The sequence below is a fragment of the Podarcis filfolensis genome, assembly GCF_964270895.1.
Source record: "Podarcis filfolensis genome assembly, chromosome: 2".
Lineage (NCBI taxonomy): Eukaryota > Metazoa > Chordata > Lepidosauria > Squamata > Lacertidae > Podarcis > Podarcis filfolensis.
In genome coordinates this window covers 73,601,602-73,627,842 of record NC_139605.1, presented here as the reverse complement: position 1 = coordinate 73,627,842, position 26,241 = coordinate 73,601,602, and the positions used below count along the sequence as shown (strand labels likewise).

The following is a 26,241-nucleotide window of genomic DNA, read 5'->3' as shown; positions in this document are numbered from 1 at the left end:
AAACCTGAATATTTGGAGGGGGAGGGAGCGCCAGAAGAGAGACATATTATCCCAGAGGACCACTGGGTGTGTGGTGCGGCCTGGGTGGGGCAAAGAGAACTGGTAGAGGGGACGGTAAATGATGAGTACGCCCAGGATAAGCTCAGAGGTTTAAGGAGAGAGGGAGAGGACCCCGGAGGTTTTGAAGAAAGAAACGGGGCATTGTATTACAAAGGGGCACTATATATACCCGAAGGGGAATTGAGGGGGAGAGTACTCAAACAGTTGCACGACAATCCCACAGCGGGGCATTTTGGGCAACACAAGACCATGTGGTTGGTGACCAGGGAGTTTTGGTGGCCCAAGGTGAGGGAGGATGTACGGGAGTATGTGAGAAGGTGTGACCAATGCCAGAGAGCCAAAGGAGAAAGGCGGGCACCAGCGGGTTTATTAGAACCGTTACCCACACCAGAACGACCGTGGGAGGCGGTGTCGATAGATTTTATGACTGATCTGCCCAAATCCCAGGGGAAAACCGCCATACTAGTCGTAGTAGACCAGTTAACTAAGATGGGTCACTTTGTAGCTTGCTCACATGCAGTCACGGCGGAAGAGACAGCGAAATTGTTTGTAGAACATATTTTTAGGCTGCATGGCGCCCCCTTGAGGTTGGTGTCCGACAGAGGGAAACAGTTCACGTCCAGATTCTGGAGGAAGCTTATGAGCTTGTTGCACGTAGAGGTCAACTTTTCGACTGCCAGGCACCCTGAGACCAATGGGCAGGCGGAGAGGGCAAACGGTATCCTTCAACAATACCTGAGGTGCTATGTCAATGACAGAGAAAACGATTGGGTCGAAAAGTTGGCACTAGCGGAATTTGCTTACAATAATGCAGAGAATGTGCCCACCGGGATGAGCCCATTTTTGGCTAATTATGGGTGCCACCCCAGGGCGTTTCCAGGGGAAGGAGGAGAGAGATGGAGTGTTCCGGCCGCTGAACTTTTTGTAGAAGAAATGGAAGCGATCCATCGTCAACTCCAACACAACTTAGAAAGGGCCAAAGAAGAATATAAGAGGCAGGCAGACAAGAGCAGAAGGGAAGGTGAAACAATTAGGGTGGGGAGTCGGGTCTGGCTATCAACCCAAGGGTTGCCGTACAAGGGGGGTTGCAAGAAATTGAGACCCAAAAGATTGGGACCATTTGAGGTCATCCAACAGATCAACCCAGTGGCTTTCAGACTCCGGTTACCGAACCACATGAAACTGCACCCAGTATTCCACAGGTCATTACTGTCACCATACAGGGGGGAAGGTGAAGGGGTATCCACACGGGGGCCAGCCATAGAAGAAAGGGAAAGCCGCAACTATGTGGCAGAAATCATCGACTCCAGGTGGAAGGGGAATCAGGTGGAGTATTTGGTCGCGTGGGAAGGGGAACCAGAGTCAGAAAACACCTGGGTGAAGGCAGAGGAGGTCCATGACGAGGTCTTGATCGAAACGTTCCACCAAAGGTTCCCCAGGAAACCTCAGCCAGTAGCGAGGTTCCGGAGGGAGTACTTTGGCACCACCGACGATGAGGAGGAACTGGAGGGATTCAGGGAATCGGAGTTGGAAGGAGGTACCGACTCCGAGGAGGAGGAGTACTTGGAAACCGGGAACAGCAAAAGGTGGAGGGAAGTGTTCGAAACTTCGGAAGATGAGGGAGGTTCCTTCAGGGGTTTTGCTCCCTCGCCTCCCGCAGAGGAGGGGAGGGAAGGGGGTGAAGGGGGCCCTGGAGGGGAGGTGGATGTCAGGGAACTGTCATCTGAGACGAAGGAGGTGAAAGGGCTCATGGAGGGTGAGAGAGACCACTCAGCGGAGGAGGGGACCAGCAGGGGGAGAAGTGGAGTTCCAAGGGAAAGTGAGTCGGAGGGAGAGCTCAGAGATACTTCAAGCGAGAACAGTGGGGGGGTTTCAGGACCTCCCGTAGGAACACCCACTCCTCGGCGGAAACTGTCACGCCGAGAGTCCAGAAGACGTGTTTCCGTTAAGGAGCTTTTATGCTGGAAGAAGTTCCGTAAACGCCCACTGTCCGATTCAACGAGCGATTGATGGAGCCATGCTTAAGGAGCTCCATCACAGACAGAGGTTTGGGAACTTAGCCAAACTCTGAGGGATCAGGATTTTACGCACAAGCAGCTCACCATCCCATCACACCTACTTTTGCTAACAGTCATAAGACGCCCAAGATTACTATATAAGAATAACAACAGCAGCAGTCAAAACTGGAGCAGAATTAAGCGAGCCATAAAACAAAAGATTATACCCAAAACCTTTTTGAAAGAGCTATGTTTTTGCCCCCTCCCCTGCCCATACAACAACACTACATTAGTATTAAGCAATTTTCATGCAAAACAAAAAACGAATGTGCATGAATTTTGACAGGCAGTGGGAACATCCTAATTCCTGTACCATATACCCTGGAGTCTAGGTGCTTGTTAACATAAATACTGGAGGCATATGATGGTACTAATACACACGGATGCTTCCACCCCTGTTGGAAGACAGTCCTTCTAACAAATAAAATTTCATCCAGATTAATCAGCACTGTGAGGCATTCTGATGCTTAAGTGCTTTCCCATTGATCTTTGGCTTTATCTTGGCCACACGCCAGTTTTCTTGTAAGTGGTGCACTGGAGTGGCTTTGTGATGGAGGACAGAGATATGCAAGGGGAATTTATTTTAACAAGCTGCTGTGAGGATAAACATTATTAATCTCAATTAATATTAAAACAAACCAAGGGACTGCTGACTACATGTTGGTCACCAAAAGAAGGCTAAAGGCATGTGTGAGTGAGTTTGTGTGGTATTAAACTATAGAGAGAGAGAGAGGTAGATTGATCTTACGCTTTTGTTCTTAACGCTTATTCCTTACTGGAATAAGCTGCCTAAGGGTGTTGTGGATTCTCTAAAAGCTGTTGCAAAACTGGTCAGGTTTCATAGAAACAAATGTTAAAAACAGTGATTTCTTCATAATGGCAGAAACGCGACTAAATACCCAGTGTCTATAATCAGTTATTTTACACTTCAGAAGCTTTTACCTAGGTGCAATTAACACGTTCGTTTAATTAATTAATGAATACCCTGTGTTGAAAGGATATAGTTATGGATGAGTGTGCAGGTGGTATGAAGGTTGGGAAAACTAATTAAAAATACATTGAACAAAATTGTGCATATTTTGTTTCATAAGAACAAAGTACTGCATACTGTTAACACCCTTAATTCTTAGCTAAGCCGGTGAGAATGAAAGTCCAAATGTACCGTATGTCTTCCAGGTTTTAGTGAAACCATATTTTTCCTTTCTTAGGTCTCCCATATCCTGCAGAAAGAGTTGTGTAGGACACAGGAATTTATGGTACAGCGTTATTGGCTGATAAGAGTTGCCAGGTTCTCATCTGGAGATGATGATGACTGTAAAATAGGTTCTCTTCCTTTTTGCTTCATTTATGCTGCACTCTTACTACTAATCTTATGCTGCACACTTACTAAGAAGTAAATTTCATTGAAATCCATGGGATTTACCTCTGAGTAAACATGCTCAGGGGGTCTGCTGTTAAATTTCCTTGCATTTGCATTGGAATAAAGTACTGATTGCAGTGTTGCTTTAGGCCAGGGTGAGGACTCTGGGCTTCCAGATATTGCTGGACTAAATTTCCATAATCCCCGGTACAATTGCCCATGCGGACTGGAGCTGATGGGAGCTTCAGCCCAACAACCTGTGGAGGGGCAACAGGTTCCCTATCCCCAGCTGAGGCCATTTCAGAAAGTACAAGGTACTCTGATTGGCTTCTCTCACCTCTCCAGATCTCAAGAGTAGGCCATCTGTCTCCTATTCAGCCATCACGTAGACTGAACACAAAAAATGGGGTCTAGTTTTTTTGTAAATCCCCAGAGCCCCACCTTGATTTTATATGTGTGTGTGTGTGCTCCTTGGACCAATTAAAATTAGAGATGCCATTAATTACAGTACATCCTATGTCTGAGCTGGGAAAACTACATTTCTCCCTAACACCAAACTTGCTAGCACTGAAATTTGAAATTCCAGAATGGATAGCAGTTCTACTTGACATAGGGAGTGTCTCCAGTTTTCTCCAGTTGTTGTGTAGGCGACAGGCAGGGTTAAACACATAACAGTCCTTAGGGCTGTCTGCCAGAATTTAAAGCTGTCTTTTTAAAACTGAAGCTGGTACAAATGTTACAGTTCAAGGACAATTCAAGTCAAGTTTATTGCATTGCTTATACTTTGTAAAATCATCTAGGGCATTAAGAGATGATGCAGCCACAGTGCCTCATACTACACCACACCACAAGGCTTTTCCCACCCTTCTTTCCAACCTGTTACAATGCAGATGTGCAGTGGCCTTTACATGGTCCCCCAAACAATGCAATTGCTGCTTCCTCCATTTTTGTCCATGTGTTATTGGAGGCTGTGCAAAGTTCTGACCAAAGGCTTTCCTAACACTTTATAACATGCCATACAAGTGGTACCAGACCCTTGGTAGGAATGTAATTTGCAAATGATCTTTAAAAAACCACTTGGATCACAAGTCCTTCCAATGGCCCCAAACTGGTACAAAAGCAACTCATAGAGGTAGTAGCAATTACACACACTACTTGGTGCCAATGGATGCTAACAGAACTAAGTCTCTGCAACTAAAGAGGTTATAGAGATATGCCTTGCTGTATATTAAATTATACTGTTTTGCGCTGAGTGCTGTTGCTGCTGAAGAAAGGGGGATGTGTTTCAGTTGCTGCCAAGGACACAGATGAGATGTTTATAAGAGAATCCAATTAATCTGAAAGTCAGTGATGTGCCAGCACTAAATCTGAATTCACTTTAAAATGTAACTAAGCATTCCCACAGCACTCCTCCCTACAGGGGTGTGGCTGCGACCTTCACTGGACAGCTTTCAGGGAATGCTAAAGATGCACTTCTTTACCCCAGCCTTTTGACACCTGAGGTGAATTTTTTTCAGGACCCACCCTATTTGGTTTCAGCTGTGCTTAATACTGAATTTTTAAAGTCACCCCTCCATGGCCCTGTATATTACTTCATTTGGCCTGTGGTGAAGCAGCACGTCCCTAGTGAGTTTACAACTTACATGAAAGATACAAACAGCTGCCTCATACACTATGTGGAGCTGAGTGAACACTGTTAATCTATAATATGTGAAGGAACCATGTAGACACAGACTCTTATTATTTGTTGCAGGCTTCAAGGGGTGGGGACTAGGGACATTTTTAGTTGCCATCCTGTGTGTCACAGGCAAGTCCCTCAGTGGAGGGTACAGATAACCTGCAATTTACGTTCCAGGGATAGTGCATAAAGCCAAAATTGTGTGTAGTCTAAACAACCCTCTGAAAAACAGAAAACTCCACACAAAAACTGGTGCATGACGACTGTGTGGTGTAGTGGTTAAGAGTGATAGATTCGTAATCTGGTGAACCGGGTTCGCGTCTCCGCTCCTCCACATGCAGCTGCTGGGTGACCTTGGGCCAGTCACACTTCTCTGAAGTCTCAGCCTCACTCACCTCACAGATTGATTGTTGTGGGGGAGGAAAGGAAAGGAGAATGTTAGCCGCTTTGAGACTCCTTTGGGTAGTGATAAAGTGGGATATCAAATCCAAACTCCTCCTCCTCTTCTTCTTCCTCTTCTGTGTTGCTTAGTTTAGGGAAGCTTTTAATGTTTAATAGACTATTGTATTTTAATATTTTGTTGGAAGCCACCCAGAGTGTCTGGGGAAACCCAGCCAGATGGGCGGGATATAAATAATAAATTGTTGTTGTTGTTGTTGTTGTTGTTGTTGTTGTTGTTGTTGTTGTTGTTGTCATCCTCTTCCAAGCATGGTATTGCTCCAGGAGATGATTGGACAGGCTTTGGAAACCAATAGAGATTTGTAGATGACACGGTTAGCCTTGGTTAAGCTTCAGAAGTTGATTGTGTGAACTGATTTGCTGCTGGTTGTTTTTGTTGTGAGAAACATGGTGATTGGCAACTGCCACTGTTGTCTCACAGCTGGAGCATTTCTGGATAAGGTCTCAAAGTGTCTGTAAAGCCGCATGCGATTTTGAGTCTCTGTTCAATAGGAGGATGAAAGTGAGCAATCAATTCATTCGCGTGTTTTCATGTGCTTGGGAGAGCAAACTGATGCAGATTCCAACTTGCAGGCATATCCTGTCCATCATCCTCATCTTTGTCTTCTGTACATGATCTTAGCTGCTCCTCTTTGTCTGCAAGTGCAGCAGCATCAGTTGTGTGCACATTTTCCAGGTTGAAGTGGATCTTAAAGCTTTGAAGCCAACTGGGGCTGGCTTTGAATGCCCAGGCTGCCCGTCCTCAGCAAAAGGCTGGGAGAGTATTAGAGGCTGAGAGCCTTCTGTCACAAAGTGAAGCCATCAGTAGGCATGCATTTACAGTTCATATCTTCAAGCAGGAAGTTTATTGCCTTCTCAGTCTTCACCAAAATCTTGTCAGGCTCCTGGCTCATTAAAGGTAAAGGTAAAGGGACCCCTGACCATTAGGTCCAGTCGTGACCAAATCTGGGGTTGCGGCGCTCATCTTGCTTTATTGGCCGAGGGAGCCGGCATACAGCTTCTGGGTCATGTGGCCAGCATGACTAAGCCGCTTCTGGTGAATCAGAGCAGCGCACGGAAACGCCGTTTACCTTCCCACCGGAGCGGTACCTATTTATCTACTTGTACTGGTGTGCTTTCGAACTACTAGGTGGGCAGGAGCTGGGACCGAGCAATGGGAGCTCACCCCATTGCGGGGATTCGAACTGCCGACCTTCTGATCGGCAAGTCCTAGGCTCTGTGGTTTAACCCACAGCACCACCCGCGTCCCTCCTGGCTCATTACCTTCAGTTATTTGAGCTCTTGTTGCCACAGCCTCACAGATCCCCCCACCAACCTTGATGGCATAGCTGCTAGATTCACCATGGCCAAAATTGCCGGCCAAGGTGCAGACAGACATGCCGCCTCTCAAGCAGTTCAGCACAGCCAAGACTCAGCTAGACTGGTAAAGAAAAAGCGATTTATATGCGTGGTATGTGCGATATAACATTGTGCCACCAGATGGCGACGCGGAGCTCCGTTTTTTCTCTACCTGTTTTCCCCGTTTAAATTTATGCCGCTTTAAACTGAAACGCTTCTTTTGATGCGTCTAGATCCCCCGTTGGAGCCAGTCGTTGTCCTCTTGTATTGCACAGCAGCTGAGGGAGCTGGCTTATGTTTTCGGGGCCATGCTTTTTAATCTCCCAAGGCCTCACGCACCCTCTGCCTACAGATCCCACCCAACACGATCCCTAGGTGAGTGCACAATGGCGGGTGGGATTGCTGAATCCACCCCTCGAGACCCACCCGCCCCCTTTATGGGCGCGGGGCAAGCGTGGAAAGTTGAAGCCGGGGGGGGCAGGAGAGGGGGCGAAGTTTTGCAAGGGGATATTTACTCCATAGGAGGGACTGAGGGAGAGTTGTGGAAAAGGAGCTCAAAGTGCTTTATGCGACGACGGCTCGAAAGGCGACCTTCGGCCTCCCTCGGAAACCAATTGCGCCGCTCCTGTCGCGACAAGGAGCGTTTCAAAGTGTGGCAATTCCAGATTCAGACGAGGATTAATTGGTGCCTTTTCCTCTTCTGAGAAAAAGGCGACGCCTGCGTTTGACCTCGGCTGCTTTCGAGCTCTCTTCCTTCACTTCACAAAGAGAGAGGGGGGGCGAGTTGGGGGGGGGTCAAATGGAGGTTAAAATGGTACTTGGGATTGTGTGGAAAAGACTCGCTCCTCATATTAATCTAGTCCCTCTATTTCGCCCTTTCTGTTCTTGGTTATGGGTGACGTGAAAGAAAGGAAAGGATCGTGCGCGGGTTGGTTGTGTTACTGGCAGTGGGCAGGAACGTGTGGATTTGCCGCCCAGCTCCAACTTCCCACCGGTATTCCGGCCACAGCTGAAAAGTTGCGCCTTTGCTTCCACACACACCCTCCGCCCCCCCCCCCGAAAGCACCCCCCATTCTCAGCAGCACAAGCGAAAGGCATGGCGCGGAGAGCGAGCAGCCGAGCTGGCTCGGCGCTTCTGCGTGTTTGGCCTGAAAGCGCTGGCGAGCCGCACGGTGGTCGTGGCCCTTTAAGAAACCCGGGGAGCGGGGCTGGATCAGAGAGCGCCATAACCACACCGCCTGCGCCTGAGTGGGATAGGCTGCTTTGGCAGGGATGGGCTGGGAGGAGCCCTCCTGCATCTGCAAACTCTGGCCAGGGAAAGAGCGAAGGGGGTAGAGCTGGGGGGGAGGAGGAGGAGGAGGAAGAGGAAGCAGAAGCAAGAAAGGGGAAAGGGGGGGACACAGGCAGGCGCGGAGGGTGCTGTGGGGCTCAGGCTCGCCTATCCCTTAGCAGCGTAATCTCTGCAACCGCTGCGTTTAAAAGTTTCTGCGCTTTGGGTCTGGAGCGTTGGCTGCGCCGACCCTCCCGGAGGAGGGGTTTCTTTCGTCTTATCTTCCCCTCTACCCGTCTCCAAGATTTACACTCCTTCCCTCCCCCCTCCCGCTTTATTTTGTTACTTGCTTCTGGGGTTCGGGTTGCAGAGGACCAGCGCTATGCCCCGGAAGAGTATCTTGGAGGTGAAGGTGCTGGACGTGCAGAAGCGGCGAATTCCCAACAAACACTATGTGAGTGAGCGTGGCATGTGTGTTTGTGTGTAAGTGTAACCCGCGGTCGGGTGGGGAGAATTGCTGAGAGCGCCTTGAAATCCTCTAGCCAGTGGCGTAGCGTGGGTTGTCAGCACCCGGGGCAAGGCAAGTAATTTGCGCCCCCTAACCCGTGGATTTGCGCCCCCTAACCCTAACCCCCAGATGTTGCGCCCGGTGCGGCCGGGCCCCCCTGCACCCCCCACGCTACGCCACTGCCTCTAGCCCACTGTTTCTCAACCTTGGGTCCCCAGATGTTGTGGGACTGCAGCCGTTCATTTTCCTCACATGCTGGGGCAGATCTGCTGCCCTTGATAGAGCTGCTTTGCTGGGATTTCACACGGGCATCTTCCCCCTGCGTGAGTTTTTTTTTTGGGGGGGGGGCGTTGGCTGCAGCTCCCTAGCTAGCAGAGAGGCGATGGGGTCGCCTCCCCGCAGCCGCTTCTGTGCGGTCTCTTCCATTCCCTCCTGGATCCACTGTGAATGCATGTTGTAGCTGGAATAGTCTGTCTGTGCACACACTGCAACTTCCTAGCAAGCCAGGCAGGAAGTTCTTGCCGCCTGGCTCTTTCTTTTCTTTCACCATCGTTGACATTACAAAGGCAGGATTGTGCATGTTGACCAGCCCGTCACTTTAAATCTCTGGCCAGTGCTCTGGACGGGTCCCATCGTGGGATGGGCAAGCATAAGTCTCCCTTGGCGTTTGCTTTTAATGGTTTGCTTGGAAATTTAAACTGCTGGAGGGGATCTGGAGAGCAGCTGCTCTCCTGGCAGAGAAATCTACATGGGTTTCTTCTTTCTCAGAAAGGAAAGTAGTGGCTTTCCTGCCAGATTTGTGTTCAGCAGCCTAGAAGTGCATCTGTAGGGTGTGTGAGAAGTTTGCTCAGATTTCGATCTACCCCAGGCAAGAAGACCTCTGGTACTCCCTGCTTTTGTGCCCGCTATGCTTTACAGGCATTGTAAGGCTGTGGGAACCTGGCTGCAATGTGTCAGAACTGTCAGATTCTGTTTGGAGTGTGTATCCGTTGGGGCTGGTGACTGGCAGGTTGGGTGCTGCAGCTTGTCATTTCCACTAAACTGGGGTATGCCTGCTGAATAGCAAACACCTCCCCTTCTTGCAGGGTCTGTTCTCCCACTTTTAATATCCTGCCTGTTCTGTGCTGAATCCTTAACACAAATATTTCGTGCATTATAGATTGCGAGGGAACACAGTCTCTACCCAAAGAGTTGACTGGCAACTCTGTTAAAGAATCTATGGCAATGTTTAATTCACAACACACACACACACATACACACATTAGGAGCCGGAGGGGTGAGACTGCAAATAGAGACAGCAGAGATGGAAGGTTGTGCTTCACATATGGGAACCTGATTGTTTCTGAGAATAATGAAAAAGGGAGTTAAGTAGGAGGCAGCCAGGAGGATGCAGAGGAGAACAAGGAGTGAATGGTAGCATAGGATGAAACATGAGTAGAAAATGCAGGTCTTTTAATTCCATATCCTCTTATACTGTACAAATCGGTGCAGCAATCTTTAACTATACCTACCTCTAATGGTGTAATGATTCCCCCCTGCCCTTTTGAGATAAAAAACTATGATACTGTGATAGTTTTCATATATTTATACTGTTCTCAGCAACAATTGTCACTAGTATAGGCTTTGCTTTAGAATGTCATAACAATCTGACCTTCTATTTTATTGCATTTATATCCCACTTTTCTCCAAAGGAGCTTAAGGTGGTATACAGGTTTCCCCATTTTTATCACCACAATGTAACTGTGAGTTAGGCTAGGCAGAGAGAGAGAGAGATGGACTTGGCAGAGGCCACTCAATCAGCTACTGAGAAAGAATTTGAACCTGGTCTCTGTGCTCCAACTTTGTTGCTAGCCAGCACAGCCAGTGAGTCAGGAGTGATGGGGATTTACAGTCCAAAAACCTTTGGAGGGCACCAGGTTGGGGAGGACTGCTCTAACCACTGCACCACAGCGACAATCTGCCAAATTTTGATAGTGGAGAAGGCAACACAGGGAAGCGGGTGGGGAGAGGAAGATAAACAAAGGAAACAGTAGTGGGGATGATCTACAGTACAATCCTATGCCAATAAACTATTGTGTCCAGTATACTCCTTGTTAAATATGTTTAGGATTTCAGCAAAAATGCAGTTGCAGATATGTGCTTTAGAACTAGCTGCAGTTGGAGATGAGATTCTACTTACTTAAAAATATTGATTATTATTATTATTATTAATTAGATTTATATACCACCCTTCCTCACAAGATCTCAAGGCGGTTCACAGGATAAAAATACAAGGTATAAACACCAGTAAATAATTAAAACAAAATCAACAAAGCAATACCCCCTTCCACAAACACATTTAAAAGCCTCTTCTACTAGATTGCTGCTGCTTTTTATAATGCTTGCTTTTTAAAATACCTTGCTTATAACATGACATTACCTTATGTATCTTATTAGACTGGGGCAGAGTTAGGTCTTGCTTTTACTCTTCACTATGGATAATTTCTTTTGTTTCTTAAAACTGAAAGCTGCCTTTGCACCAAATGATGCTATAGTGCTGGCCACATCCATCCTTTGAAATACATTCCTGAGTTGACTGGAATAGGTTTTTTTAATCTTTGGAAGGATCTGCCAGTGACTAGAGATAGAGATGCTCTTAGCTGTGTTCTAGTTCTGTCTGGGACATCATAGTATGGAGAAAATGCATAATCAAAGGGGGGAAAGATGGTAGACTCTTACACATAAGAGAAGAAGTGAGTCATTTGGGGGAAGACAATCCTTTAAATCCGAAGGAAAATCAGCAATAAATTGTTGCCTGTAATGAAGAATAGGCAAAGTGAACCAGTTTGGTATAGATCTTCAGTTCAGATAGACATAAGATTTGATTATCATACCCCAGAGGTTTTCAACCTTTTTGAGTCCACGGCTCCCTTAACCAATTACATTCTTTCTGTGGCACCCCTGTGGGGCTCAGGAGCCCAGTTATGTCACCCCTTGCCTGCAGAGCTGGCAGCCTCTCACCCTTTTTTGAACACCCTCTCTTGTGGAGTGTTCCCTCAGCCTCTTCTCTCCCCTTTCCTAGGGAGTCCTTGGGGCAGCCGTCCCTTGTCTCTGAGCTGACCCCCGCCCCAAAGAGAGGTGTCTCCCAGAGGCGCCATTCACCTACGGAGCTTATAGCCAGGACTGCTGCAACAAACAGCTGTGCAAGCCTTTGGGAGGCAGAGACAAGAGAGGGCATCATAACAGGGAGGGAAGGAAAGAGGGATGGAGGCCAGTGTGGCCCACGGCACCCCTGATCATCATTCAAGGCACCCCAGGGTGCCACAGCACACTGGTTGAAAAATGCTGTCATACCCTAAGGACCTGTTGTTGTTTAAATGAGGCAGTCCTGCTTTCTAGCTGACTGTAGGGTTGGGCAGTTGTTTGTATCTTGGTCAGTTCAAATGCCATGGTTGCTACTGCAGAAACCAGCTCTGTAATTTGCACTCCCTCCTTCCTTTGAGTAGATTAATTCCTTGGTCCCCTTTCCCAGCTCTGAAAGTTTTGGAGGTGGAGGAGGAAAAGGGGCTTGTACCCAACGTCCCCGTAAGATGCAGTGTGAGGTCTGGAACTTGTGCTGCAATCCCCTATGGTAGTAAGCACCAGTGAACACAATGGGACTCCTGTGCGAAAATGCACCAGATTGTTCTTAAGGGGAAGGTCCTGACAACCAATCTTTGCTTGACTACCAAGGCCCAAACCAAATTTGTGGGTCTCCACTGAGTGCATTTGCTGTGTGTAACCTGCATACTTGGGATTGTGTGTTATGAAAAATCAGCTTGCACACAAACTGCCCTCTTGGATCAGACCAAAATATCCATCTAGTCAAGCATTTGGTTTCCATCTGCTCACCAGATGCCTCAGCGTGGTTAATTGTGATTTTGGATTTTAGAAGCAAATATTAAGATGGGAAATACACTTCATGCTAGCCAATGTGTGTTCTCAAACAGCACTTGCGATGGGAAAATTGGGGTGGGAATAGGAATTCTGCCCTGTAAATTTCTTCCTCACTTTTTTTTTAATTATAAAAAAATCTTAATCAGTGTTGATTCCAATTGGGCAGCACTGCTGGGGGGGGCAATGTACTAAAAGTGTGTGTGTGTGTGTGTGTGTGTGTGTGGTGAGAGAGAGAGAGAGAGAGAGAACCATTTGCAGAGGAGAACTGATGAACACGGAAAGGGTTAAGCATATTTCTGTGCTGGTTCTCACCTGCAAATACCTCCCCCCCCCATTAGTATTACAAGGCAAATAAGGATAATAATGATATGGTGGCTCTAGAGCCTGTATTTATTTTATAGCATGTAGATCTGTCCAAAGATTTCTGCTGGCCATATATATCCAATGAGTTCCTTCAGACAAGTTCAGCTCTTTGACTGCATACCTGGGACTGTTTGCACGGAGCAAGAATATATTGTGTGAACTAGGCCTGAGGCTCATTCTTATTTACACAGATCTTTTTTTCTGTCTTGCCCTTCCTCCAGTTATTTATGATGGAAAAAATACTGACTTCTCCCTTTTGGAGTAGCATGAAAATGGTTGGTGATGTCATAATTCCTCTTCAAATTACAGTACTGCTCTAAGTGAAGGATTAAAAGCTGCCTTCCCTCTTGGCAACTGTGAGCCTTCCTCTTCTTCCAGCAATGGAAAATATCCACCACAAATATGTTTGCTCTCATTTGATTCCTTAGATGATTCTTTAACAGTTAAAAGTTTTTAGCCCTTGAAAAGAGAATGAACTTATGATTCTGTAATTCAGCTCTGACAACCTTTGCAGGAATATATTGTGTTGTGGTTGATTTGAAATTGGCTGCTGCTGACCTTTACACACCAAGACTAGACCTTTGTTCTTTATCTTCTACCTGAGCTAGGCGTCTTTAACCCTATTTTTAAATGTTCACATATGCTTTCCACTCGTCCCAGTGGATGAAAATACAGGATGAGATTTCCTTTGGAATCCGTAGTTTTTCAGCTTGCCATGTATTTCCATCTTTTGAAGGGCAGGTATGAAAATAAAGGGCAATTTTAGGAGTCTTCTTTTGTCTTTGGAATCCTATGGTGTTTTGTTTCTGAGACTTTGAAACCTTCACACCCACACCCACCCCACACACATTTAAATTGATGTGATTATACCATCTACCTACAGATAGAAGACATCTCCAAACATATTCTTATCTAAGAGGCTTTGTCTGTGAATTAAGAGGTCACCTGCAATGAGATCTTCCTACTTTGGTACATGCACTGTTTACTCACTGGTGACATTCCAGTGATTCCAGAGCACAATTCCAGAGCACAATAATTAGAATTGTTCAGAGAAAGCTTGGAATGGGAAAGAATCGCAAGGCCATTCTCTCTCTCTCTCTCTCTCTCTCTCTCTCTCTCTCCCCCCTTTGATCATGGACATTTGTACATGCGTACGGTGACCACATGGAGGATGATAGACCAGTTTGTACACACAGGCAGCCTGTAACCATCTCTGTGCCCAGTTGCCCAGTTGGACAATGTAGTTGCACTAACCTTTCGGCCATGAAGCTCACTGTGTGGCCATTGCCAGGCACACTGTCTCTCAGCCAAAAGTACCACACTGGGGAGTTGCTTGGCTAAAAAGTGGAAGAAGGACAAATGTTGTAAGCTGCTGCCTTCAATTCGTTGGAGGAATAAACGCATTTTAAAGAAAATCATGTCTCTGTTTCTGAAACCCTGTGAACTAGATTAACGTTGAAGTGAAAGAGAACAGTGTTTGCCCCTGAATCTGTACATAAGAACAAGACAGATTCCCAAAGACAGTTAATTATATACACTCCAAACCTATTTTTACACAATAAGTGGAGAGGCTGAGTCATCTTGCTGTTGGCTACCTACAAGGCTCTTTCTGTGAGGTTGGAGCCAACTGTAAATAGGCCTGTTAGGCCTCCTCAACTACTTTGAGCACAGACCTGTCTTTCTCTTCCCTGAAGGCAGTTTCTTACTATTCATGAGTTTGGAAAACTCCCTACTTTCAGAGTGTCATAGTCTGACCTAGAAATGACCTGTGCATTCCCCCCACCCCACCCCTAGACAGACAGACAATTTAACTTAATTCTACGGAAAGTTGTATTTTCAGCTGTGGGGTACTAATGGGGAGACTGGTTCTCTGAGAAAAGGCTGAGGAAAGTGTGGCCTTGAGTAACTTCTGCTACTCATTTATTGAGTGCTCGGAAGATCTGATGTTTGAGAATCTGCTTCTGTCCTCATTTATCTCTGTGGCGGCTGTAACAGAGTGCAGAGTTGCATGTAACTTTAGTTTCTTCCTCCTCCCCACATACCCTCAGCTTTGGAGAAACCTGCTTCAAATGAGCTTGTTGCATCTAGTTAGTGGAGTTATGATATCAAATCTGTGTTTCATAATGAACTTAACCTTTTCTCTCATCTCATGGTTGATGAATGGGTCAACACCTGTTTGGGCAATGGGTCAGCTTTGTGTTTAGGGATCTGAACTTTTGCCATGGGTTGCCTAACAGTCTGAAGACAGATATTGATTGAGTCTGGGAGGAGTGTAAGTGTGGAGGAGGAGGAGGAGGAGGAGGAAGGCAAAAGTGAACTATTTAGTACAGGTGTGGGAAACCTTTGGTCCTCTAGATGTTGCCAAATGACAACTCTTATAATCCCTGGCCATTGGCCGTGCTTGCCAGCGCTGATGGCAGTTGTAGTTTAGAAACATCTGGAGAGCCAAAGGTTCCTCACTCCTGAATTAGTACCATGGCTCCAACTGATCTAGATTAATCCCTGCATTTCTCAGTGGCAACCTCAAAAAGAGGACTATTGCACTTGTTTGCAGTGTGCATGCAACTGCTGAGACTTGGAGGGAAAGGGTGTGTGTTAAGAGTACAAGGCCTGTTATCCTATGTCTGTGCCCTTAATCCTCTCAAACACAGTAAATAAAGCACAAGACACTTTCTTCTTTACAAAAATATCAGTAAGCTGGTTCCTTTTCTATAGGAACCCTTACATGGTGCCAGGGTTCAGGAATACAGTTAAAAGAAGTATAGATACCACAACATACTGCTCCTCAACTTACAAAATGGAGGTGCTAATCTGGCTCTGAATTTAGAGATGAGCTAGGAGCCAGTGCGAAGTGACATATGTTGGTGTGGTTGGACTAGAAGATTGGCAATGCTAGACTTCCAGTGTTATTGAGAATTGTTAAGAACATTTTTCTCTTCTACAGCTGACAAAGGGTTACATCTTTTTGTAGCTGTTAACAGTTTTTCTTCTAATAATGCTAGCAAGTAGATGAATGCATTGGAAACAAGCTCTTGATGGATGTCTTAGTAATGGAGTTTGCTAGTGATGCCAGACCAGTAATGAATGATGGATGAGAAAAGTAAGTGATTGAAATCTTTATTTTTAAAATATGAGGACAGATAAAGCACTCCTTTTGTAAGATTATGCATGCACTGCTCCAAGCTGCAGCTTTTTAGTTGGGGGCAGTGACTGGTCAGCACAACATTGCTGATTCTATTACATTGAAATACATTGGTATTTCCTGCAACGTACAACCAAACCACTGCACTATATGAATTACAAGCGGCTGGACTTGTGTGTTAGCACTCATCTGAAGGCATATTGGCTCATGAATTGGTGCATGTGCAGAAATTGCTTACATGATATCCTCTTTTGTTTAGGTCGATGACTGTAAGGTGAGTTGAAGACACCCCCCAATAGGTGCTTTGTAATGTCGACTTTGGGTGATTTAGGCAGTTGTTCAATGCTGAGCCATGCCAGGCATCGGATTATCATTTGGTAGTATAGGAAGGTATGAGATGTAGCCTGGTGCCTTATCTAACAGTACTGGCATTGTGTAAACTTACATCTGGTCCTGAAACATGCCGCAAAGCTGCTACCATGAAAATTCAGAAATGTGAGTACAGATGGAGCATTACTCTTCTGGCTTTCCTATCTCTAAGTAGGCAGAAAAGGGAGGGGTTGTCTTCCAAATGAAACATGGGATCCCTGATCCACGATTTCCATGGCTTGCCCTGCATTTATCCCCCAGTCACTGATAAAGTCAAATTTTATTTTCTAAACCCACTTGTGCACACTTAAAATGTACTTGTTTTGCAGGATGTGGTTGCCAATAAACTGAAAGTATTTGAAGAAGAAAAGAATACCCCCTCAATGTAAACTTTGGTTAGACTCTAGTCGTGTTGGACTCCTGTGGTGTGTCTTCCTCTTACCGCCTGGTTTGTCTCAAGACCACCAGCTCTGCTCTTGCTAGAAGGTTCTGGCACTTGGTTCCCCTGTTGATAATGCTAAGTGATGCCACATCTGATGAACTTGGTAAATTCCCCCTGACTTCTGGTGCAAGTTCATATTGAAAGAATCATGTGGCTTCAAGAGTGGAGATGGGGGTTGTGACTCACTGGGTTTTATTTCTCCCTATTCAGTTGCTTTGAGGGTTTCCCCCCCCTCTCTCTGACAGCTCTGTTACAGTTGGACAGATACCATTTGCATTTCTCTAGCAGCTTGTCACTCTTGGCAGTTATCCTTTTGGCTATTTTTTTCCAGTCCCGTTTCCTTCAATATGTGGTTGCTACAGCTAGTGAAGGGACATGGAAGATTGGGAGGGAATTGTATTATATAGATGAGATCATACAAGGAGGTATCTGTGAGGAACAATATTCTTTTGAGCCAGGACTTATCACCCAGAAGAATATTTTCCTTCTCCATATGCAGCAAGGTTTTAATTAGTCAGGGGTTAAGCTTGACGATACAAAGACTTCTTAAAACCCAACTTGGTTAAATGCCCATCATGTTTTAAATGTTTGTAATATAACGCACAGGCATATTTTATATATAAAACCACAAATTAAACACATAATTAGCAAGAGACAGCACCTCCCATCTATGTTGGAGATCAATCCTAGTAGCATTTTATGTTGTTGAAAGTGATCCCCCCCCTTGAAATATACATGGAGAACGTACCACATTTTAATTTTCATATTATTCACATAAGGCACCAGTGTAAGAGCAGGGCCTCCAAGTGCCAGGCAGATTCTTATGGGAGCAGTTTCTGAGGTAATGTGGTCCCAAGCCATTTAGGGCACAGGTGGGTAGAGTTCAGATTTATTTATTTTTAAGGGACGCGGGTGGCGCTGTGGGTAAAACCTCAGTGCCTAGGACTTGCCGATCGTATGGTCGTCGGTTCGAATCCCCGCAGCGGGGTGACCTCCCGTCGTTCAGTCCCAGCTCCTGCCCACCTAGCAGTTCGAAAGCACTCTTAAGTGCAAGTAGATAAATAGGTACCGCTTTATAGCGGGAAGGTAAACGGCGTTTCCGTGTGCTGCGCTGGTGCTGGCTCGCCAGCTGCAGCTTCGTCACGCTGGCCACGTGACCCGGAAGTGTCTTCGGATGGCGCCGGCTCCCGGCCTCTTGAGCGAGATGAGCGCGCAACCCTAGAGTCGGACACGACTGGCCCGTACAGACAGGGGTACCTTTACCTTTACCTTACTTTGCTTTTTACTAGGTTCAAGAGATAAAGAATGATGAGCCCAGGACTTTCTTTTGAAGACTAGAACTTCCATGCACAAAATCCAGCCCTGTTTATTTCCTCCCCAATTTTTTCAGCATCATAATTGGTGGTGGTAAATTATTTTGTTCTTAGCATTGGTCAACATTTGGGAGTCAGAAACATTTGTCCATAGTGTATGAAATAAATTATTATTACTACACCAACCCAAGCTCTATATAAAACTGTTTAAGAATAGATGGTGACTGCGATCTGAAGGGCTACTTAAGATGTGTCTCCCAGGGATCACCTGTACCCAGTAAAATGCATTTGTTTAATCCATGCCTTATTGCTCCCCTCCATTTAAAGAAGCCAACTGCCATGCAACATGGGACAGGATACTGCCCTTAAGGAAATGGGGCCCTGAAGCTCCCTTAGGCCTGTAGAACTTGTTGCCCAGTTCTTTGCATCACAGGTCAATATTTGGTACAGCTCAGACTTAAGTTGTCCATTTGAAGAAAACTTTATGGAGTACCTTTGTTCTATTTTGACCTTTTGCTATGGTCACTTCCTCAGCATTTTCCCATCCATATAAATGGGTGTGGGTAGAAAGGAGAATGTTTTGTGATGAGAATACTCATTTCTATAGTGGATACTTGACCCAAAAAGCAGGGGGGGGGGAATAGTTTTTACCAAATTTCCAATTCTTACTGATAAGCAAGCCCTACAAATTAGCCAGTTGATTTTTCCTTCTACCTAGAAGTCATAGCTGGTATGGTGATCTGAAGTTAGGACATTGGGTTTTCAACAGGGGAGCCTTCCTTTAGATGTAAGAAGAGCCCGGCTGGATCAGACAAAGGCCTGCCTAGTTCAGCCTTCTATTTCCATAGTAACCAATGAAATGCTTATGGGAAGCCCATAAGCAGGACATGAGTATGGTGAAATTTGTGGTGTGAAGTATGTGTGTTCTTGTCGTGCATTGGATTCTGCTTTGAGCAGGTGGCTAGTTACCTCATTCAGCTCCAGTGTCCCACTATGCATATGAAATTATCAAAATGGTGAGTGTGTGGGTCAATCCACGATTTCAGTGTGCATGAGTCATACTGATCATGGAATGATTAGTTAAAAGGTTGCTGGGAAAGTTCCCCTTCTTTCTTAACGTCTTCCTGGGATGTGCAAATCAGACACACAGTCCCCTTCTGCAGTATGATCAAGCATGCAGAGGCAATCTCTGGCTAATAAAGTGTTCCATTTCCTCTAGAGGACTCCCAAGATGCACTTGGTTCACCAAAAGGGCTTGCCGCAAAGCAGCCAGCATGACATCATTTAGGTCTTTGGCCCCCAGAAGTTCTGGCTCGCTAAGCATTCTATAGCATTTCAGTAATGGATCACTTTTGGCAGCCTGCCTAGAGAGAGAAAGAGAGGGAGAGAGCCTTCTACTGGGGCTGGAAAAGCCTGTATATCTTTGTTGCTTTCCCTTCTTTATGCTGCCTGTATTTCAAGCCTATTCTCATGAGACTTTAATCAGATTTGTGGAAACTACTTACAGGGGACTGATTTTATTTAAAGCTCAGAGTAGTTAAACAAAACCTGGGAAAGTAAGAGATTGCAATACAATACTGGAGGGTGGGGGAGAGAAAAGTGTGTGTGTGTGAGAGAAATACACATCCATCTTGCAAAAGCGATAATTTTGACTTCCTATTTGGGGTTTTCGAAATGGTATCTTTGCTAGGGTTGTAAAGGATTGGGGCTAAGCTGGACCAGTTCTTCAGGGGTGCTCTTTTCCTTCAAATGGGAATTGATGCATCCCTAGTCTCTTTATATACACGTGTGTGTGTGTGTGTGTGTGTGTGTGTGTGTGTTGCGCACACACAGACATGGAATTCAGCAATATACAGCATGGAGCATCTGATACCTGTTGCTAAGGGGAGCTTTGTATGTGATTTTGGCCATTGAAGGCAAAGAATGGAGAGCAGGAGAAGAAAAAGTTATAGAGAGGGACTTGATTACAACAGGACTAATGTTAAATGTGTAGGTGCAACAGAGAAAGGAGTGGAGGAGATGGGGGTAGCCTGGGAAATAGAATGGATGCTCTCCAGAAACAGAAGGTTGTGTGTACATTGGGGCAGGGGGAGATGTTTGAGGGATTTGTGGAGAAGGTAGCAAAAGTGGTTGAGCTGTTCTTGTAACTGTACTGGAATACCAGCCATAGAGAAGTATGTAATCAAGTGCAGTTTATAGGTCCCACTTCCAAGCAGATGGTGGTCCTCCTGCACATGAGAGTCACTCCAGAATTGTTATTGCAGCTTCAGGGGGAGGAGAGCAAAAGGAAAGAATGAAATAAGCTGCAGGCTCCCAGTAGAGGTTCCATTTTTGTGACCCTGTCTGAGGTGGGAGTGACCTGCATAGGTAAGCTCAACCAGTAACAAAAGCTTTGAGATGGAATAAAGTTAACATTTAATATGTATTTTCACAAAACATACAGAGAAGCTTTATCAGAGAGAAACATAGTGGTATATGCTTCTGTTGGTCAGAATGCTGGTTAATAGTCCAGGATGAACTGTTGATGTTTCTTTGTTGCCATGGAGGCTAATAATTAGGAGATGGCTTCCTGATCATCAGGAACTTCCCTGTGACCATCAGGGCTTGGAGAGGGTGATTTCTTGTTAACTGAAGGGAGTGGATGACAGCTGTGTGTGTGTGTGTGTGTGTGTGTGTGTGTGTGTGTGTGTGTGTTTGGAGAGGAGGAGAAGCTGCTGTTTGCGGTTTGGAAGAGGTGAAGAGAGGAAAGTTTCTGGCAGGAGCTAGCAGAAAGTGGGGATAGCTTTGAGGATGGGTTGTCCATGTTTCTCTTTAGACCAGGGCTGGGGAACCTGTGGCCCTAAAGATTAGACTACAGTTCAAATCAGTCCTAGCCAACATGACCAATGATTAGGGCTTATGGGAGTTTTAGTGCAACAGCATCTGGAGGATTTGAGGCTCCCCATTACTGTCTTATGAATCTGTATTGCTGAGGCCCTTGCTTACTCTCAACTTATATTCTGCTTCTCTATATAAAACAAGGTGCCTTTTATAGTGTTTGTTTTAAGGCTCTCATGCCTGGGAAACCAAGCCTTGTGGCACTGGAACTTTTTATTTCTCAGGGATGTGAATTCATGGTACTGTGGGGAAAACTTTGTTGCCCCAAGTCAGTCCAACCCCTAAATAGCTAGCAAGGCTGGGTAAAGTGGCTTCAGATTCTTAGACACAACAAATGTTGGATGCAACATGCTCTTTTTCCCAAGAGGTGAGCAAACAGAGGAAAGCAATGACAGCAGCAGAACCCCAGGAGGAGATATGGCTGTTGTTTGGCATGGCCAACAGCCAAGACTAACAGCCTGCGATCTCTAAATATTTACCAGTTTTCCCAGGGCAGTAAATTCTGCAAGTGGGTGGGAAATTAGCTAACTCTGAAGAACATTCACAGGGAGCGTATTCCTGATGCTTTTAATCCCTGTCTGCTCTGTGCCGCCATTGCACTTGAGCCTTTGGGATTGTAGTGTTGGTGATAAATTTACTTAAGTCTGTGTGCAGGGACTGGAAGCCAAATTTAGATGATAATGAAGCGAGGCGTGCTCTTGTCCCTTTCCAAGACTCAAATTTGTGGCTACAGACAATGTGTATGAAGGATATCAAACTGCTAGTCATAGATATTGATGAAAGCAACTACTTAGAAATGGGAATGATTAAGCGGTATAGAAATGTGTTAAACAGGCAAACAAACAGTTGTGAAACAACGTCAGATACATTAATTTTGCCCGTGTGAGGGTTCTTCATTGTGGGGCTTCATTTACCTTGAGCATCCATTAGGAAGATCAAACCAAAATGTTTCCCAGCAGCACAACCCTGAAGGTTCCAGGGGAGCGTGGATGAAGCGTTCGCCCCACCCCACCCTATAGCAGTGATTGTACAGTACTCCCTGCAGTTGCTGTTGAGCACCAATTTTTTAAAAACTCAGTCCACAGTGAAGCCAGGAAGTGTTCCCCTAGCTGTTACAGATGTTATCACATAGCTGGCTCTTATTTGTTCTATTGCATCATTATTCAGCCAAACTGGAAGCCCTGTTCACACAATTGTGCGCCAACTGTGCATTGACTGTAAAGTGGGGCTGTGCCTTTAAGCTCTGTCCCTGAGAGCACATCTGTTTTCCTGGAACAAAATTGCGTTGTGTGCAGTTCCCTGGAAAGAAACAAAAAACCTGCAAGGTTCTGCTTGCTTTTAGAGGGGCTCCATGCAGCTGGGAAACCTGCACAGCTGGGTGGCCTGATTGTGCAGAGCAGCTTCATGTGTGGAGCAGTTCATGCATTGAGTTTTCACTTACAAACTATTGTAGACAATGCACTGTTGTTTTCGGTAGCAGGGTTAAAAGTGTGGTCCTGGTCCTCAGTTAAAACACAGTAGCTCTACATGTGAGGAATGTGTGAATGACAGTTAATGCTTTCTGACCTCACTTGGGCTTCTCGTGGGTTAATTTTGAAAATCACAGCTATGGGGATTACAGATAAATCTTTAAAAAGGGCAAGAAAGGTGAGTAAAAAGGACTTTCATTAAAGCGGCCCCTTTCAGTATAAAAAAAGTTTGCATATAAATGATGCAAGAAACCACCCCCAGCTACTGCCCTTTCTGAATAGCTGCCCAGACAATGATCATCTTCTAAGGATTAATTAAACTATCTCTTTAATGGACTATGGAAGCATCGTAACAGCATTTTGATGTGATCTGAGTTCCCTAAAGTGTCTTTCTTCTTCCCCACAGGTATACATTATTAAAGTCACCTGGTCCAATGGCGCCACTGAAGCAATTTACCGACGGTACAGCAAGTTCTTTGACCTGCAGGTAAGATTATTGCTGTGTTTTTGCCGTATTCTGGGGTTCCTGTTCTGGAGGGCTATAACCTATTATCTGACCTATGTTTGGGATGGTGCAGAGTATTTTGGTCAGGTGACAGTTTTACACTTTTACATGACAGCTGCCTTGAATGGATTGTGAAGTCCTGTGGCTGGTTTGTCTCCTATGGTTTTGCATGCTTATTGGAAGTGCCAGCATTAATGTTGATCCATGTCACACCTTTCCTTCTTTCTGAGAACCACCCTCTTGGTTCCAGACATGCTGGAGCAGGATACTATCATAGAACTGTAGAGTTGTCGGAGACCCCAAGGGTCATCAAGTCCAACCCCCTGAAATTCAGGAATCTCAGTTAAAGCATCCATGATGGCTATCCAACCTCTGCTGAAAAACCTCCAAGGAAAGAGAGTCTACAAGTCCCGAGTACAGAAGAGGGCGAGCTTTGGGGGTTGGGGGGCGTGTTCCCAAATGCAAGGAGGCTGCCAGATAACTAAAGTTAAGATCTTCCTCTTCAGAAATGCTTTTTAAAGACATGTTTTGATGTTCACTGCAGATATTTGACTTCAAAGTTTTACTGGAACCGGGTTATGTTTTATTGCTCCTGTTTCCTTTTTGTGTGTTTGAGTTTTATTTTTGACTGCTGCCTTTATTGGAGGTTTTACTTGATATTATGAATTGATTTTAATGTTGCCAGCTGCTTTGAAAGTCAGTTTGGCCAAAAAGGAGATTAGACGTGTAGGAAAGCAGCAGCAAAGAAGCTACTTCACAACTTTGCCAGAGTTGCTCTGGGTCTTCCATGCTCAGCATGTGAATGTGGCCTTTAAAACTGCAACTGCTTTGTTGCGGAGGAGAACTTGCTTTCTCTGAAGCTTCATATAAACCCTAAGTTAAGCCCAAGTGCTTCTCGACTTGAGTTACATGGGTTGGGCATAAGATTCACGTGCAAGGTCACAACTGATGCATTTTGGCCTGCTCTTAAGGAAACCTAGATGTAGTCTGGATTCCCTCAGTCTTTCCTTCATGTGTTCCATGGGCCTTCTGTGTCCAGTGGAGTCACTTGTATCTAACAGTTAAGACAAGATAAACAAGGAAGATGGCTAGTAGACTTTGCCCCACTTGCCATGCAGGTAACACAAACCATTTGATGTGAAGGTGTGGTGGATCTGTACAGTTGGGCAAAGGCTCACTTGTTTGTTTTATCAGGATTTATCTTATTTTAATCCCTTGCGTGTTAGATTTTGACCTGAAAATTTGCCCCATTTGTCTCCAAGCTCTGGTTTAAATCTCATTTCTAAAAGTTGCAAGATGCTCATGTCTTCATAATGTATATGTTAATTTTGCACCTTTGTCTTTTTCCTACATGCCTTAAAGTAGCTTTCAGTAAAAAGGGGGGGGAGCCAGTTGTTTGGAAAGTGTTAGTTTTCATACCCACTACTGCTTCAGATGTTGCTTTGCTGCCTTGAATGATTGTAGAATGAGGAATTAATTTTTTCCAAAATTGTGTTGAATTGGTGATGCTTTATTTCTGGTGCTTCAGAGTTTGGATATTAGCTTAAGAGTGTCTAAATGTCTAGCATGCTGAATTAGGGTGTTTGCTGCTACCAAATGTTTCAGGCTGTAGTCTGATGTGGTTACTTGGAACATGCAGAGTGCGTGTTTGGAGCCATCTTTTTAAGTGACATTTCATTTAGCTCCTGCTCATTGTGAATGGAATCCGTTTCTGGTAAACTGGTGGTCACAAAGTTTTTGTGAGTCTGGTGGGTTTAGTATCCAGTGGTTAGGATTCCTATTTTGATACAAGCCCCTTCATTCAGCTCCTTTCTCCAGTTTCTCCGTGAACAATGACCCTAATGAATTATTTTGCCAGTAATGCACACCATGGAATGTAGAAAGAGAATTAATTCATTGCACAGCATTATTGGCAGCATAATGCATTGCAGGTTTCTGGAAAGAGAATACATTATATTACAGAGTTTTCTTGTTTTTCTGCAGCACAAATGTGATACCCAGTTCCAATTTTAATGCATAACTTTCTCTCTCTCTCCTACTTTTGCCCAGTGGTTCTGTTATTATCATATGTAGTAAGTTAATTTTTGAGGAGGGTGGTTCGGATGTTGCTAAGGGTAGACAAAACCACAATGGAGGGTAGGGCTGGCCGATATCAGCATTGCGGTATACCACAATGTTGAAAAACCAAGCTGCAAGGCACCAGGTGAAATTGCCACAGGTCTCACTGCGGGAGCTGAGGCGGTTTCACCCCAGTGCCTAGCAGGCTGGGACAACACAGCTTGTTTGTACGGTTCAGCTGGGGCATGGGAGGGCTCCTGATCCTTAGCTGAGCTATTCCTGGTGTTCCCCCTGCTTGCGTGGGAGCCAGTGCCAGGCTGGAGGATCCTTTAACTGCTCACCCGAGGGGAATGGCAACCGCACATTCCTCAGCTGAGCAGTTTAAGGATGCAGAGGGAGGAACAAGCTGTATTGGCGCCTCGCCGATGCAGCTTTTTTGTCCCTCTGCGCAGTATGAGGGCAGAGTGGGATGGCAGCTTCACTTAGCGATATATCACTGGTGAAACTGCCACTGCTCCTGAGTCGCTCTGCTAGTAACGCTCGCTGGGGGAAGTCACTAGCAGAGGGACTCAGGAGCTGTGGCGGTTTCACCAGTGATATACCTCTGAGTTAAACCTACATTGCGGTCTGCTCCTCATGCTGGTCCTGGGCGATCTGTTGATATATCGCCTAGGCCTCATGGAAGGTCTGATTTGATCCTATCTAGTTCTGGACATAAGATGAAGAGTGTGTTTTCCAAAGGGAGATGAGCCAAGGGCACTAGCTGTGCTTTATGAGCCAGAACACAAACTTGGCTGTATAGATGAGAGGAAAATTCAGAAAGTGAGCACCTGTTACAATTGCTCCCATAGCCTCATGATCTGAATCTGGGAATTATAGCAAGTCCTAAACCTAAGGACTGGTTTCTTGATTGCCTTGCAACAACTTTTTTTTCACCTGGAATCTGCAAGGGTGGTTTCTCTGTCTTGTGGTTCCTGATGTCAGTTATCATGCTCATTGAGTGACTTTGATCTAGTCATTATCTCTCAGCCTAACTTACCTCACATGGTTGTTCTTGT

General features: G+C 45.4%; 1 protein-coding gene across 3 annotated transcripts in view; it reads left to right on the top strand.

Annotated features, from left to right (window-relative positions):
* Positions 1–7,425: 7,425 nt before the first annotated feature.
* The window catches only part of SH3PXD2B (SH3 and PX domains 2B), a 100,313-nt gene continuing 81,497 nt past the window's right edge, over positions 7,426–26,241 (top strand). Inside the window, exons 1-2 of one of the 3 annotated variants that reach the window (XM_083593874.1) lie at positions 7,426–8,676; positions 23,027–23,107. In XM_083593874.1, the coding sequence (XP_083450000.1) occupies positions 8,605–8,676; positions 23,027–23,107 (153 nt within the window). In that variant the 5' untranslated portion in view covers positions 7,426–8,604. Of the gene's footprint in view, positions 8,677–23,026; positions 23,108–26,241 lie in introns of those variants that run through there. The other 2 variants (XM_083593875.1, XM_083593877.1) reach the window with 2 other exon arrangements.